The sequence below is a fragment of the Oncorhynchus gorbuscha genome, linkage group LG09 (assembly GCF_021184085.1).
Source record: "Oncorhynchus gorbuscha isolate QuinsamMale2020 ecotype Even-year linkage group LG09, OgorEven_v1.0, whole genome shotgun sequence".
Taxonomy (NCBI): Eukaryota; Metazoa; Chordata; class Actinopteri; order Salmoniformes; family Salmonidae; genus Oncorhynchus; species Oncorhynchus gorbuscha.
The window spans coordinates 53,036,937-53,054,230 of record NC_060181.1 but is presented as its reverse complement, the minus strand read 5'-3'; the positions used below and the strand labels follow the sequence as shown (position 1 = coordinate 53,054,230).

Below are 17,294 nucleotides of genomic sequence, written 5' to 3'. Positions count from 1 at the left end.
TGACATGCACTGTCAACTGTGGGACCGTATATAGACAGGTGTATGGCCTTCCAAATCATGTCCAATCAATTGAATTTACCACAGGTGGACTCCAATCAAGTTGTTGAAACATCTCAAGGATGATCAATGGAAACAGGATGCACCTGAGCTAAATTTCGAGTCTCATAGCAAAGGGTCTGAATACTTATGTAAAAAACGCATTTCTGTTTTTTATAAATTTGCTTAAAAATTTTTTTCGCTTTGTCATTATGGTGTATTGTGTGTAGATTGATGAGGAAATATTTGTATTTAAACCATTTTAGAATAAGGCTGTGATGTAACAAAATGTGGAAAAAGTCAAGGGGTCTGAATGCTTTCTGAATGCACTGTATATAACGTTTTTCTTACCCTATAAGCAGGTAAGACAGAAATCCATACTTCAATGTTAAATCCATATGAGGATGTGTGTAAGTACACACTTCAGGAGACGGGTAGAGAATCTGGACTCAACCTTAGATGTGCTCCAGGCTCCTAGGCCTCCTGATGGTAATCTGGATTTCACAGGCATGGCCAGTCCAAGGAGCAGCAGGATTTATGTCTCTGAGCTCCTCTCACTCCTCAGAACCTAATACCAAACATTCTATCTCGCTTCATTGGCTTCTTACGTGATCTGTCCCCATTCTGTGAGTTAGTCCCTGGTACAAGTACAGGGCTCTCCAACCCTGTTCCTGGAGCGTTACCCTTCTGTAGGTTTTCTATCCAACCCTAGTTGTAACTAACCTGATTCAGCTTATCAACCAGCTAATTATTAGAATCAGGTACGGACGATTAGGGTTGGAGAGCCCTGTATTTGTACATACTATCCTTGTACTCTAATGATCAGTTTAGATAAGTGCATACAGGTTTCTCCTCAACCATTACCTCAGGCTGTATATTAGACCTGGGTTTAAAAAGTATTTGAAACTGGGCAAATACTTTGAGTGTTTTCTTGTGCCTGCCTGGGGTGCCATATGGGCAGGGTAGGCACTTTTGGGACCATTTCATTACTTATGTTGCCCCTGGCAGGCTCAATCAAGCACAGTGAAAGTATTTGATGATTTCGAATACTATTTGAACCCCGGTCAGCTGCACTTACAGCGACATTGTTCGGTGTTAGTTTAACTCACATGGTACTTTTAACTATAAGATTGGGTCAGTAGACAATACTGTGCCATCTGTCAAATTGCAGTAAGCACAGTATCCTCTTCTTACAGGGCGAAGATGGTCGAGATGGATTTGGAATCGCAGGGCCCAAAGGAAGAAAGGTAAATAATCAAACCTTTGACAAAATGCGATTTGCAACTGTTTGTACTGTACGCACAATATATTCATCTGTTCAGTCCAAGCTGTCCAATCTGCATCAAAATTATTCATCGAATCATGTTGTGTGTAATGTTGTCTGGAGCAGCCTACTACTTTTAAATATCCAACAAAATCAATCAGTCAATCAAACAATGTTCTATGTTATAGTGAGCTTCCATGATATCTGAAATTGCCTTGTATGCTCAAATGAACAGACAAGTGTCTTCCTTACAGGGTGATGAGGGCTTCCCAGGATTCCCAGGACCAAAGGTAGTGTCAAGGACATAATCACTGTCACATTTCATTCAGTTAAACTCAAGAATTGTTCAAATTAAGAAGAGAGCTCATTTTCACTCAAACAATCTCAGGTTGTAATATGACCTGTAATATGGGCTCTCTTGAATTAGTCACTTTTGACACAAGGGTTGTGTTCACTAGGGCACACCGTAGCAAAATGTTTCGCACTGGAAAATGATAACAATCATTTCCTATTAGACAGGTTCACATGGTACCCTCCCGTTTCAAGCCATTTACTTCAGTTTCTTGCCAAATTAACATGACCAAGGTTTCTGTCTTATTGTTCCCTGTGACGGTTCCCACACTGATGTTTCTGTCACCATACAGGGAGCGGCAGGTGATGGAGGAACCAATGGCGGACCAGGACCCATAGGAAACCGTGGCCAGAGGGTGAATGTTTTAGCTGGGGTGGGAGACTGGGATAAGGAGTGCTGTGTGCTCTGGGAGTTTCTTAACTGCCATTATAACTAAAACAACCACTGATATGTGTTTGTTTTACCTACCTTAGTTGACTTCACAGACTGTAAGTTGCTCTGGATATCAGGGTAGAGTGTACAGTATGGATAAATTATGTGTATGTTTGGAATGTCATCATACACAATGATGTTTTAAATCTAACGTTTTATGCTGTTGTATTGCTTTTATAGGGTGTTTCAGGAGAAATTGGTACTCCAGGACAGAAGGGAGAGGTTGGATACCCGGGACCTTATGTAAGCACTGACTTAACTGTACATCATGGATCCCTTTCCCGTACCCAGATTAATCCTGGTCCTGGACTGAAATGCACGTTCAATCGACATTCTCCATTTAGAATTATTTTTAGTCCAATACTAGGCTTAATCTGGGTCCAGGAAACCAGCCCCATGTGTTTACAACCCAATAATTTCTGAAAACCTGTTTTTGCTTTGTCATTATGAGGTATTTTGTTTAGATTGATGAGGATTTTTTCTTCTTCATTTAATCCATTTTAGAATAAGGCTGTAATGTAACAAATGTGGAAAAGGGGTAGCAGTCTGAATACTTTCTGAATGCACTGTACAGCATGTCACATTGTAAAATTATAGAATATGTATTGTTTATAACGTCAACACAATCCATTCATCGTTTATGTAATTCACACAAATAATGGTGTTGTTATCTAGAGTGGTGTCAGTCCTGAGAGTGTGTCCTGTTGCTTTGTTTCCTTCCAGCTGTGTCCGTCTGTTGTTCAACTCTGCTGTTTGTCTTCCCACAGGGCCAGAAAGGACCGAGAGGACCTGGCGTTGTGGTGGGAGTCCATTTATCAGACAGAAAATATTTTGTATAGGAAATTTGACCAAAATAAGTTTACATGTGTGGAATATGTATAATTGTCTTAACATCAGTTTTAAATGGTTCCTTTTCTCTTCAGCAATGTGACTTGGTGAAGAAAATCAGAGACAACTGTCGTAAGTAAAAAAACTGCTTACACTGATTAGTATGTAATATACCTTATTTAACTGATTCATTGGTGCCGAAAAGGGATGCCAGGACCCCCCATCCTTAACGTCGTGTAAACCCACCTTAGATGCACACTGCATAACCCACCTCACTCTCCTGCTCTGGCACTCATATACTTGACATAGGAGTATTAATGCCCCAAAACCTGTTTTCTTTTTCGTTTTATTCTTAGCTTGCTGCTATGGTCAGCAGGAGTGCCCACTCTACCCTACCGAGCTGGCCTTCGCACTGGACACCTCCGAAAACGTGGGTAGGCCTGCCTTCAACAACATGCGCGACACCGTGCTCCGCCTGGTTGGCAACATCACCATTGCCGAGAGCAACTGCCCTCGCGGCGCCCGAGTGGCCCTCACCCTCTACAACAATGAAGTGACCACCGAAATCCGCTTTGCAGACGGGCTGAAGCGGCGTGCACTGGTGCAGCGTGTGGAGGGCCTCCAGGCATTACAGACGCGCAAACAGCGTAGCCTGGAGACGGCCATGAACTTCCTGGCGCAGAACACCTTCAAGAGGGTGCGCAGCGGCTTCCTCATGAGGAAGGTGGCCATCTTCTTTGTTAATGGGCCAGTGAAGGATCAGCGGGCGGTAAGCGCAGCCGCCCTACGCCTCTATGACTCCGGCATCGCATCAGTGTTCCTGACCAATAAAGAGGATGGCCAGCTCACCAGAGCTCTGAAGGTAACGTAAAGCGCGTTTAAGGAGCAGACAAGAGGCAGAAAAATAGGCTCTGTCACCAAAACACAGAGCATGTTTATAATTTTGGCTCTAAAGTCTGCACCAGCATACTGTAGAATGAGGCAATGTATTCTGCATGCAATGTGGTAGTATAGATATTGAAATGTAGTTATTGTTCTGGTACCTGAAAGTAGTATACAACACTTAAACATGAATTTACAGAGATGTCTTGTCAGCTGACCTGAACATGTTTTTTACATGTTGTTACCTCCTCTCTTTGTGTCAGATGAACAGCACTGGGTCAGCACTGGGTCAGGTGATTGTGCTGCCCAATCCCGGAAGTGCACAGTACATCTCAGCTATCCAAAAGGTCATGAACTGCCACATCTGCCTGGGTAAGAGCTTTTCTCATATCCTTAGAGACTAACCTCACACAAATTCTGCAATTAACTTTTATTTGAATTTCTATGCAACAACCAATACGTACATTGTGCATTCTTGTGTTCTACATTTTGTTATGGAACACTATTTATTTTTAATGGTGTTACGGATTTTCCCACACTTTCCTTCTGATCACAGTAGTTCTATTGTAAGCTAATTGGATGCACATTGCCTGCCATTGACAGTTGCAGAAAAATAGCTTTCTAAACGAAATCCAGTGGGACATAATGAAAACCATAACAAGCCAAAATGCCTGAGCCCATTTATGTGTTCCTTTGTTCTCCAGACTCCTGCGCCCCGGACCAAATGTGTGACTATGCCCCCCCTCAGCAGTCAAGAGACAGGAGGGCCTCCACCACTGATGTGGACATTGACATGGCCTTTGTCATGGATAGCTCCGAGACCACCTACCCCACCGTCTTCACTGAGATGAAACGCTACGTTGCACACATCGTAGAGCAGCTGGAGGTCTCGTCGGACCCTGTGGCATCCATTCACCACGCCCGCGTGGCTGTAATCCAGCATGCTCCCTACGAGTTCCTGCGCAACAGCAGCGGCTCACCCATCCTTGTGGATGTGGGCCTGACTGACCACCGCTCGGCCCAGGACATCCGCAATTTCCTACTTGAGAAGACGCCCCAACTGGAGGGTGGGCGGGCCCTGGCAGTGGCCATCGAGCACACGGTGGAGCAGGTGTTTGAGAAAGCACCCCACCAGCGAGACCTCAAGGTTCTGATGTTGTTTGTGACCGGCCCTGTGGAGCAGGATGAGGAGCGGCTGGTTGCTGTGGCCACCGAGGCCAAGTGTAAGGGCTATTTCTTGGTCATCCTGGGTGTAGGCGAGAACCTGGGTGCTGGGGACACCCGCGTGCTGACGCGCATGGCCAGCGAGCCATCCGATGTCTTCTTCAAGAGGCTGACCAGCACCACGCACTTCTACGACATGCACATTCAGAACTTTGGCCGACTGCTGCCCAAGTATCTCAGCAGTGAGTGCATTATTTTACACTGTTGCTGTCTATTGAGTATCTGTTTGATTTATGTATTCACTGAAAACAGGTTTTTCATAGACAAAGCAAATTCAATAATAAGATTGAAATCACATACTTGTGGACACATTGATTGTCGTTCTGGTTTTAATTGTGGAAACCACTTAGAAACCTTTAATGGCCTTTTTGTCAGTTTTATACTGTATGTGAATATTGTCCTTTTCCTCCCGTGTCTGCAGTTGAGAACGTTTTCTACATGTCCCCTGAAGTCTCCAAAAACTGTCACTGGTACCAGAGTGACCAGTCATTCCCCAAGTTCCCCTTCCCCAAGTCACACCACAGCCAAGAGTGAGTATTCAGATCATGTTTATCACGTGTATAGTTACTAAATTGTTTGTTATGTTTGTCATGTAAATCGCTATATAGATATCTTTATGTATTGGTAGAATCCTATATAACTTGTCAATAATCCACTCTGCGTAGGAAACACGAAAACCACCAGGCAGTCCATCCAAGAAAGCACAACGGTACATTAAATAAAATACAATTGTAGGGTTTACCACCAGTTCAATAAATCAACACCAGTCATGCTTTGTCTCCCGTGGTGGTTCAAAGACTGATCATTTGTGAACGTGTATGTTTTTATCTGTGTATGTTATGTGTGTGTGTGTGTTCTATGTCTGCGTGTGTCAATACGTTTTATCCCTAGACCAAGACTCAGACGAGTTGCACGTAGCCAACGTCACTTCCAGCAGCCTGACTCTGCGCTGGGCCAGCCCGGACCCCAAGTACATGGCCTACTTTAAGGTGGTGGTGACGCGCCTGCGTGACAACACACTGGTGTTGAGGAGAAATGTGACGGGCACGGAGCTCACTGTTGGCGACCTGGAGAGTGCCCAGACCTACCACGCCGTGGTAACCATGCACACCGCCCAGGGCCACGTTGCGGCCACCCACAAAGGCATTATTACCACCAGTAAGTCCATGATACACACCACAGCGATTGTCTGGTCTGCTTAGGTTTCCCCCGTTTTTCCCCTGCAATGGTACACTCAACGGAACGACTTGATTAGTGTAGTGTCAACAACGCAGCCACTGCCAGCTAGCCTACAAAGTCAACAACGCAGCCACTGCCAGCTAGCCTACTTCAGCAGTACTGTATCATTTGAATCATTTTAGTCAATAAGATTCTTGCTAAGTAAGCTTAACTTTCTGAACATTCGAGACGTGTAGTCCACTTGTCATTCCAATCTCCTTGCATTAGCGTAGCCTCTTCTGTAGCCTGTCAACTATGTGTCTGTCTATCCCTGTTCTCTCCTCTCTGCACAGACCATACAAACGCTCCACACCGCGTGGCCGCTGCCACCCTAATCTGGTGGTCCCAGCGCGCACGACCCACGTGGAGTTCAGGTCTCCGGTAGCCTCTGGAACTGCCGATCTGCAGCCAACAAGGCAGAGTTCATCTCAGCCTATGCCTCCCTCCAGTCCCTCGACTTCTTGGCACTGACAGAAACATGGATCACCACAGATAACACTGCTACTCCTACTGCTCTCTTCGTCCGCCCACGTGTTCTCGCACACCCCGAGAGCTTCTGGTCAGCGGGGTGGTGGCATCGGGATCCTTATCTCTCCCAAGTGGTCATTCTCTCTTTCTCCCCTTACCCATCTGTCTATCGACTCCTTTGAATTTCATGCTGTCACAGTTACCAGCCCTTTCAAGCTTAACATCCTTATCATTTATCGCCCTCCAGGTCCCCTCGGAGAGTTCATCAATGAGCTTGATGCCTTGATAAGCTCCTTTCCTGAGGACGGCTCACCTCTCACAGTTCTGGGCGACTTTAACCTCCCCACGTCTACCTTTGACTCATTCCTCTCTGCCTCCTTCTTTCCACTCCTCTCCTCTTTTGACCTCACCCTCTCACCTTCCCCCCCTACTCACAAGGCAGGCAATACGCTCGACCTCATCTTTACTAGATGCTGTTTTTCCACTAACCTCATTGCAACTCCCCTCCAAGTCTCCGACCACTACCTTGTATCCTTTTCCCTCTCGCTCTCATCCAACACTTCCCACACTGCCCCTACTCGGATGGTATCGCGCCGTCCCAACCTTCGCTCTCTCTCCCCCGCTACTCTTTCCTCTTCCATCCTATCATCTCTTCCCTCTGCTCAAACCTTCTCCAACCTATCTCCTGATTCTGCCTCCTCAACCCTCCTCTCCTCCCTTTATGCATCCTTTGACTCTCTATGTCCCCTATCTTCCAGGCCGGCTCGGTCCTCCCCTCCCGCTCCGTGGCTTGACGACTCATTGCGAGCTCACAGAACAGGGCTCCGGGCAGCCGAGCGGAAATGGAGGAAAACTCGCCTCCCTGCGGACCTGGCATCCTTTCACTCCCTCCTCTCTACATTTTCCTCCTCTGTCTCTGCTGCTAAAGACACTTTCTACCACTCTAAATTCCAAGCATCTGCCTCTAACCCTAGGAAGCTCTTTGCCACCTTCTCCTCCCTCCTGAATCCTCCCCCCCCCTCCTCCCTCTCTGCAGATGACTTCGTCAACCATTTTGAAAAGAAGGTCGACGACATCCGATCCTCGTTTGCTAAGTAAAACGACACCGCTGGTTCTGCTCACACTACCCTACCCTGTGCTCTGACCTCTTTCTCCCCTCTCTCTCCAGATGAAATCTCGCGTCTTGTGACAGCCGGCCGCCCAACAACCTGCCCGCTCGACCCTATCCCCTCCTCTCTTCTCCAGACCATTTCCGGAGACCTTCTCCCTTACCTCACCCATCAACTTTATCCCTGACCGCTGGCTACGTCCCTTCCGTCTTCAAGAGAGCGAGAGTTTCACCCCTTCTGAAAAAACCTACACTCGATCCCTCCGATGTCAACAACTACAGACCAGTATCCCTTCTTTCTTTTCTCTCCAAAACTCTTGAACGTGCCGTCCTTGGTCAGCTCTCCCGCTATCTCTCTCAGAATGACCTTCTTGATCCAAATCAGTCAGGTTTCAAGACTAGTCATTCAACTGAGACTGCTCTTCTCTGTATCACGTAGGCGCTCCGCACCGCTAAAGCTAACTCTCTCTCCTCTGCTCTCATCCTTCTAGACCTATCGGCTGCCTTCGATACTGTGAACCATCAGATCCTCCTCTCCACCCTCTCCGAGTTGGGCATCTCCGGCGCGGCCCACGCTTGGATTGCGTCCTACCTGACAGGTCGCTCCTACCAGGTGGCGTGGCGAGAATCTGTCTCCTCACCACGCGCTCTCACCACTGGTGTCCCCCAGGGCTCTGTTCTAGGCCCTCTCCTATTCTCGCTATACACCAAGTCACTTGGCTCTGTCATAACCTCACATGGTCTCTCCTATCATTGCTATGCAGACGACACACAATTAATCTTCTCCTTTCCCCCTTCTGATGACCAGGTGGCGAATCGCATCTCTGCATGTCTGGCAGACATATCAGTGTGGATGACGGATCACCACCTCAAGCTGAACTTCGGCAAGACGGAGCTGCTCTTCCTCCCGGGGAAGGACTGCCCGTTCCATGATCTCGCCATCACGGTTGACAACTCCATTGTGTCCTCCTCCCAGAGCGCTAAGAACCTTGGCGTGATCCTGGACAACACCCTGTCGTTCTCAACTAACATCAAGGCGGTGGCCCGTTCCTCTAGGTTCATGCTCTACAACATCCGCAGAGTACGACCCTGCCTCACACAGGAAGCGGCGCAGGTCCTAATCCAGGCACTTGTCATCTCCCGTCTGGATTACTGCAACTCGCTGTTGGCTGAGCTCCCTGCCTGTGCCATTAAACCCCTACAACTCATCCAGAACGCCGCAGCCCGTCTAGTGTTCAACCTTCCCAAGTTCTCTCACGTCACCCCGCTCCTCCGCTCTCTCCACTGGCTTCCAGTTGAAGCTCGCATCCGCTACAAGACCATGGTACTTGCCTACGGAGCTGTGAGGGGAAAGGCACCTCAGTACCTCCAGGCTCTGATCAGGCCCTACACCCAAATAAGGGCACTGCGTTCATCCACCTCTGGCCTGCTCGCCTCCATACCACTGAGGAAGTACAGTTCCCGCTCAGCCCAGTCAAAACTGTTCGCTGCTCTGGCTCCCCAATGGTGGAACAAACTCCCTCACGACGCCAGGACAGCGGAGTCAATCACCACCTTCCGGAGACACCTGAAACCCCACCTCTTTAAGGAATACCTAGGATAGGATAAAGTAATCCTTCTCACCCCCCCCTTAAAATATTTAGATGCACTATTGTAAAGTGGCTGTTCCACTGGATGTCATAAGGTGAATGCACCAATTTGTAAGTCGCTCTGGATAAGAGCGTCTGCTAAATGACTTAAATGTAATGTAATGTAAATGTAATGTCAACCTGAAAATCATTGTTAATGACAGTTTTGCCTGAGCAATTGATAGAAATGTGTATACTGTACAGTAGGCATATTTCGGCATAATAAAATATCTAAAGTATTGTTATTGTGATAATTAAATTGGTATTGTGTTTCATGTTGTGGAACTTCCAAGCACTGATAAAGGTGGTTTTCCTGTTTCGGAAAAACATCTTTCTTTCTTTCATATATTTTATTGGAATGTTTTTTTGTGCAAGGCAAAACAAAACATGCCACCTGGTGGCAGACTAGCAACACAACACCCATAAATATCTGTATAACTGAATTCACTGACCATTATTATGTCATATCTGATTGGACAGAAGCAGCAGCAGAGCATAAGGTCACTGCCCCCATGGAGGTGACAGGTATCATGGCCACTACACCACTGGACAAACCAGAGATTGGTGAGTGACACCTGTCTCTGTGTGTGTGTGTGTGTGTGTGTGTGTGTGTGTGTGTGTGTGTGTGTGTGTGTGTGTGTGTGTGTGTGTGTGTGTGTGTGTGTGTGTGTGTGTGTGTGTGTGTGTGTGTGTGTGTGTGTGTGTGTGTGTGTGTGTGTGTGTGTGTGTGTGTGTGTGTGTGTGTGTGTGTGTGTGGTTTTACTATCCTTGTAGGGACTGAAGTCCTCATGGAAAATTCAGACAAGTGGGGACATTTCGCTGGTCTCCACAAGGAAAAAAGGCTATTTTAGGCTTAGGTTTAGGGTTAGAATTAGGGTTTAGGGATTAGGTTTAGGATTATGGGTTTGGGGCTAGGGGCTAGGGTTTAGGGAAAATCAATTGTTTTGTCCCCACAAGGACAGTAGAACAAACGTGTGTGTATATGTGCGTGCGTGTGCGTGTGTGTGTGCAAGGGGTGGCGAGGGTTGGCATGTGTGAGCGAGGGTTGGCATGATTTCAAACCATGTTTTCTTTAAAAAATTAGCATATTTATTAGGCATTGAGGCTAATTTGAATTGGCCCACTAGGAACTTTCCATTTGAACTCAAAAAGAGCCAGCTTTTACTTTTGAGAAGCCTCCCCTTGGCTTGCCTGATTCAGAAATTGCCTTTCCTCTCTAGCTAATGGTCTCTAATGGGATTCATGGGTGTTTGCGTTTGCATTGGCAGCATTGTTGTTACTCCAATAAATCCAACAGTATGGTTCAGAATCACTCTTCAACACACAAAAGCTTTTCACACATAATGCACAATGATTTTCAAGTTAAAAGCCCACTCGTAAATCATTTATTCAAATTAAAAAAACATGGCTGTAAATATCACAGAGTGGTCCTTTAATTAAAAAAAGGTGCCTTTTTAATCTATATTCAGAAGGGGCCGACTGGCCATCATGCTAAATGGGCTGGTGAGTGTTTTTGCCCAGTTGGTCCATCTAACTTTTTAGCACAAAATGCTCCTCATCTGGTTAATAATGGGGGCCTCAAGGAACAATAAATCTGGTCACAGTCCGCCCTTGCTAGAAGAAACCAAACCTACCATTACACTTGTTTACACTGAGTTGCACTGGGATCGGAACGCAATCATGGTTACACTAAGACACTGTGTAGTCATGATCGCTAGCAGTAGCCACAGCAGACATTTTGGAATGGCACGTCGCGTTGAACAAGAAAGGAGCTGATTGGCTGACACTGCCATTCCAAAATGGCTGCCGTGGCTACTGCTAGACAGCATGAGGAAGAAAAGGGCAGTTTTCTGTAAAAAAAAATTATAAACTAGCAGTATTTCTGCCCCAGATAGTAAGTTATGCTGCCAAAAATATTGGGCATGGAGGAAATTATGACTTAATAAACAACTGAACTGTTCACTGAAATACAATCTCTTAACTATTATTATAGCTCCTGTAGATTTTACAGTGAGAGAGAGAAAAAGTCTTTGTGGAAAATAACTCCATTGATGAAGATTTATTGCTCACATGTTGAGCCTTGGAGTGAGGCCACTGCACACTCTCCCTTATGGTAGAGAACGTACGGTGGGAATAGCTAAGAGATCTCCTGAACCAGCGAATCAGGGAGTTTTTGAGGGGGGCTGCCTCTGAGATTCAGATAACTCTGAGAACTCACAAACACACCTACTATAGTTGTCATAGTGACAAATGTTTTTTTTTCAATCATATACAGTTGAGGTCAGAAGTTTACATACGCCTAAGCCAAGTAGATTTAAACTCAGTTTTTCACAATTCCTGCATTTAATCCGAGTACAAAATCCCTTTTACGTCAGTTCGGATCACCACTTTATTTTATAATAGTAGGGAATGATTTATTTCAGCTTTTATATATTTCATCACATTCCCAGTGGGTCAGAAGTTTACAAACACTCAATTAGTATTTGTTAGTGTTGCCTTTAAATGGTTTAATTTGGTCAAACGTTTCAGGTAGCCTTCCACAAGCTTTCCACAAAACTTGGGTGAATATTGGCCCATTCCTCCTGACAGAGCTGGTGTAACTGAATCAGAGTTGTAGGCCTCCTTTAACGCTCACACTCTTTCAGCTTCTGCCCACATGTAATGATATTCGTCTGCTGTTTGAAGAGAGTCAGACCGAAAAGCAGCGTGTAGGTTACTCATGACTTTTAATGAAGCTAATGCAGTACATGAAATAACTGAAAAAATGAAAACAACAAACGAGTGAAACAAATACAGCCTATCTGGTGACTAACACTAAGACAGGTACAATCGCCCACGAAATACAACGTGCACTCAGGCTGCCTAAATACGGTTCCCAATCCGAGACAACGAGAATCAGCTGACTCCAATTAGGAATCGCCTCAGTCAGCCAAGCATAACTAAACACACCCCTACTAATACACACTCCTAATTAATACAAACCCCAATACGAAATACAACATATAAACCCATGTCACACCCTGGCCTACCCAAACATATAACAAAACACAAGATACAATGACCAAGGCGTGACACCACAAATGTGATTGAGGCCAGGGCTTTGTGATGGCCACTCCCATACCTTGACTTTGTTGTCCTTAAGCCATTTTGCCATAACTTTGCTTGGGGTCATTGTCCATTTGGAAGACCCATTTGCGACCAAGCTTTAACTTCCTGACTGATGTCTTGAGATATTGCTTCAAGATTTCCACATAATTTCCCTACCTCATGATGCCATCTATTTTGTGAAGTGCACCAGTTCCTCCTGCAGCAAAGCACCCCCACAACATGATGCTGCCACCCCCGTGCTTCACGGTTGGGAGGGTGTTCTTTGGCTTGCAAGCCTACCCCTTTTTCCTCCAAACATAATGACGGTCATTATGGCAAAACAGTTAAATTTTTGTTTCATAAAACCAGAGGACATTTCTCCAAAAAGTACGATCTTTGTCCCCATGTGCAGTTGAAAACAGTAGTCTGGCTTTTTTGTGGCGGTTTTGGAGCAGTGGCTTCTTCCTTGCTGAGCGGCGTTTCAGGTTATGTCGATATAGGACTCGTTTTACTGTGGATATAGGAACTTTTGTACCTGTTTCCTCCAGCATCTTCACACGGTCCTTTGTTATTGTTCTGGGATTGATTTGCACTTTTCGCACCAAAGTACGTTCATCTCTAGGAGACAGAACACGTCGCCTTCCTGAGCTGTATGACGGCTGCTTGGTCCCATGGTGTTTATACTTGCGTACTATTGTTTGTACAGATGAACGTGATACCTTCAGGCATTTGGAAATTGCTCCCAAGGATGAACCAGACATGTGGAGGTCTACAATGTTTTTCTGAGGTCTTCGCTAATTTCTTTTGATTTTCCCATGATGTCAAGCAAAGAGGCACTGAGTTTGAGGTTAGGGCTTGAAATACATCCACAGGTACACCCCCAATTGACTCAAATTATGTCAATTAGCCTATTAGAAGCTTATAAAGCCATGACATAATTTTCTGGAATTTTCCAAGCTGTTTAAAGGCACAGTCAACTTAGTATAGTAAACTTATGAACCACTGGAATTGTGATACAGTTAATTATACGTGAAATAATCTGTCTGTAAACAATTGTTGTAAAAATTACTTGTGTAATGCACAAAGTAGATGTCCCAAACGCAAAAACTATAGTTTGTTAACAAGACATTTGTGGAGTGGTTGAAAAACGAGTTTCAATGACTCCAACCTAAGTGTATGTAAACTTCCGACTTCAACTGTATATTTTCATGATATACTTACAGTATACTTACAGTATATGTACATATTATATTTACAGTATATATGATATACATACAGGTAACTGCTAAAATAAAGGAGACACTTGAGTAAATGAGGGTTCTGGTGGCTGTTATGGTGTCGGGGGCATATTCCTGGCATAGTTTAGATCCACTCAAACCCTTAGAGGGCAGGGTAAATGCCAATAAATACACAGCCATTCTTAGTAATCACCTTCAACCTATGGTGAATCATTTCTATTCTGATGGGAGTGGTCTCTTCCAGGATGCCAATGCCCCATTCACAGGGCACGAGTGGTCACAGAATGGTTTGATGAGCATGAAAATGATGTAAACCATATGCCATGGCCGTCTCAGTCACCAGATCAACCCAATTGAACACTTAGGCCTATGGGAGATTCTGGAGCGGTGCCTAAAACAGCGTTTTCCACCACACATCAACCAAATGATTGCATTTCTTGTTGAAGAATGGTGTCGCATCCGTCCAATAGAGTTTCAGAATTTATGCCAAGGCGCATTGAAGCTGTTCTGGCAGCTCGTAGTGGCCCAATGCCTATTAAGAGACTTTATGTTAGTGTTTCCTTTATTTTGACAGTCACCTGTATATACATAATTGGTCTTGATTGAAGCCCGTCATATTATTGCAATACTATGCAATGATAATGCTATTTTAATAAGATATACTATTACTGTGTAACGTGCAAAGCAGGAAGGACTTTGCAGTAGGGTGGCTTTGACGGGTGCGCTTGCGTCCAAGACTGTGGTTGAATTCATGTACTTTCTCAGCATTACCGAGAGGTACTTGTGGAGTTGGCTCACCGGGATTATGTACAGATGGTGGTTTCGCTGCAGAACATGGGGACCACACATCCACAGACCTACTCAATTACTAAAATGTACTAACATTAACATGTAATTAACTCTGATAGCAACATGGTTTAGGGAGAAGCAGCTGATTTCATATCAACAATTCACCAATACAAACCTATGCTACTTTACAGTCTATGCCTGTTCTACACTCCTTGTTCAAAACGACTCACATTGATAGATGTACAGCTACTATATGCAATAGTCCTACTAATAGATTTTTGCTCTGAGTTTAATTTATCCGGCAATGAGATACATTTGATTACCTTATCAAATGTTCTGTTTTCACATTTCACTTCCAAGCCAGGGTCAGGTGAGTGGTCCTTGTTGCCATGTTTTCCAAGAGCTTGCCGAGGATGTTTGCACCTGTCTGGTCTTATTTGACTAACTAACTAAATAGCCAATCATAGACCGTCATTCGCTTGATAACAGTTGTCGTAAGAAGCCCTGATAGCTAATGTCATGATACAGGATGCAATTTAGGTTACCTGGTTAGCTAGCTGATAAGCTAACCATGTTAAGCTTACATATTGTTACCTATCATGACTGTATATGGCATCTATTACATCACAGTATAAAAACAGCTCTATGACGGCACATACAATTAAAGTGTTAAGGATGTTGTAGATCCGTTTGTAAAAGGTTGTTGCTTGAGTTTAGGACCTCTTTTTTTCCCCCCTGTTTGACAGCAGAGCCTCAGCAACAAGTGGAGCAGCAGCCCGAGACGGAGATCCTTCCAGCTATTGGTAAATTCCCCTATTGGTAACACATTCTATGAAGTGCAGTATACAGCATTATACAGGGCAGTGCACAGACCTTTTGGGGGGCATGTGCTCAAACAAACAAAAAAGGACCCCCCCCCACACACACAAAAAAGGTATTTATATAGCAATATAGCTGTTTCGTTGTTACCCATCTGCTTTTAGTCAGAAACGTTTATTAGGACTTAACTAAGCATGGCAGGTTGCCAACAGTGGAACATAAATGGTTTTGCTTCCATATGGGTGGGTAAACAGAGGGTAATGTACAGTAGTATACACCTTATCAGAGGTGGATATTCCATCTGTCAATCCATCATCTAAAATAACATTTCTCAGGGACAGACAATATTGCAAATATTCTGTATGTGTAAATAAATGCTCATTGGAGTTTTCCTTCAATCTTGTCCTGAGGGCAGCTCTGCCTCGAGGCCAGAAGGCATGGGATTGGTTGGATGAAAGCCGTGCAAACAGCGGGCGGCGCTCACAGCGACGAGTGAGAATAAAAGGAAAGAGAAGAAAAGGCTCCCTAGGTGGTAGGTTGGTGGTATAAAGGGGGCGTAACAAAGTTACTTTGTATATGATTTGCCATATACAAAGTTGCTCTTTGGAATCTTACCATAACCCCTAACCAATTGGGATTACTTGTCACATTTCACGCCTAACCTTAACCAAACACATGTTTTTCTGCCGTTGAGGCAGACCTACCCTCAGAACAAGATAAATTAAATGTTATTGTTTTTGTTTAAAAATCATGTATGTCTTCTTTCCTGCTTTTCACTGACAGCACCTGTCAACCAAAGAGTCATTGCCGCAATAAAAACGTAGGAGGAAATTGATTCATTGTCAACATATACCTCTACTGAGGAGATTCTGAGGAAAATCAACAAAAATGACCAAAGAGAAGCTATACCAAAGGAGAGGTGGCTGCACTGGATTCCACAAACAGGATTTGATCAAAATGAGTATTGAAGTAGTCTATATTACAGAAAGAAAGAAAGCAAATCAATTTGCTGCATGATTTTTCCTACTGGTGCTACATAGTGTTTTTTGTGTGTTTTTTTTCTCTGGTTGAGTTGCGGAGAACATCCAGTGTTTGTAAGGTAACATTTCTGGAACAGTTACAGAATATGTTTTTCATTAAAAAGTTGAACTCGTCATTTTATTAAGTAATGTGTATGAATATCTTGGGACACAGATTTATCAATAAATCCTTATTTACATATGCACATGCACATACACTCACAAGTCCACAGTGACTTTGAAAGAGTCATCATACGTTTGTATTACGTCACTATATCCCCCAATACAGACATTCACTCACTTTGCTGATGTCTACACAAGTCAAGCTGGCAGTGTGTATGTAATGACAGTTAAACCAGTTTCTCAGCGAGGAAAGGAATTCATCATGTAATGTAAATTCACTTCTAGAACCACTGCCTCAAACACACATGTTCCAGTTTTTGAATATGGAATGTACTTATCAAGCTGTTAGTGATTTTTGTTGTTGTCTTGTTTTACTTAACTTTGTGTTTCATCTGGGAACGGGGGGGGAATAAACATTTATTAGTCTTTCTAATAAACTTGAGCAGTGGATTTCTTCTTTTTGGTACATGACTCAGTTTGAGAGCAAAGCTCTTTAACAGTACTGACTGGTCCCTGGAGACTGTGAAATGTTAGACTGACCAAAAAAGAGAGAGGCCAAAAGGACAAAAAACAAAGACCGAACAGAGTGAAAGATCCTGTGTGTGTGTGTGTGTGTGTGTGTGTGTGTGTGTGTGTGTGTGTGTGTGTGTGTGTGTGTGTGTGTGTGTGTGTGTGTGTGTGTGTGTGTGTGTGTGTGTGTGTGTGTGTGTGTGTGTGTGTGTGTGTGTGTGTGTGTGTGTGTGTGTACGCGTGCGCGCGTGCGATACTGACACAACATA

The 17,294-nt window shown here is 44.5% G+C and overlaps 1 protein-coding gene across 1 annotated transcript in view; it reads left to right on the top strand.

Moving 5' to 3' along the window:
* Positions 1 to 16,952, top strand: part of col6a3 (collagen, type VI, alpha 3) — a 40,353-nt gene extending 23,401 nt beyond the window's left edge. Inside the window, 16 exon segments of the mRNA XM_046362680.1 lie at positions 1,233 to 1,283; positions 1,555 to 1,590; positions 1,945 to 2,007; positions 2,265 to 2,327; positions 2,852 to 2,884; positions 3,008 to 3,044; positions 3,269 to 3,774; positions 4,058 to 4,166; positions 4,499 to 5,200; positions 5,440 to 5,548; positions 5,684 to 5,727; positions 5,910 to 6,176; positions 9,921 to 10,004; positions 15,301 to 15,357; positions 15,789 to 15,905; positions 16,157 to 16,952. Coding sequence (XP_046218636.1) covers positions 1,233 to 1,283; positions 1,555 to 1,590; positions 1,945 to 2,007; positions 2,265 to 2,327; positions 2,852 to 2,884; positions 3,008 to 3,044; positions 3,269 to 3,774; positions 4,058 to 4,166; positions 4,499 to 5,200; positions 5,440 to 5,548; positions 5,684 to 5,727; positions 5,910 to 6,176; positions 9,921 to 10,004; positions 15,301 to 15,357; positions 15,789 to 15,905; positions 16,157 to 16,197 — 2,319 coding nt within the window. The 3' untranslated portion in view covers positions 16,198 to 16,952.
* The last annotated feature ends 342 nt before the right edge of the window (positions 16,953 to 17,294 follow it).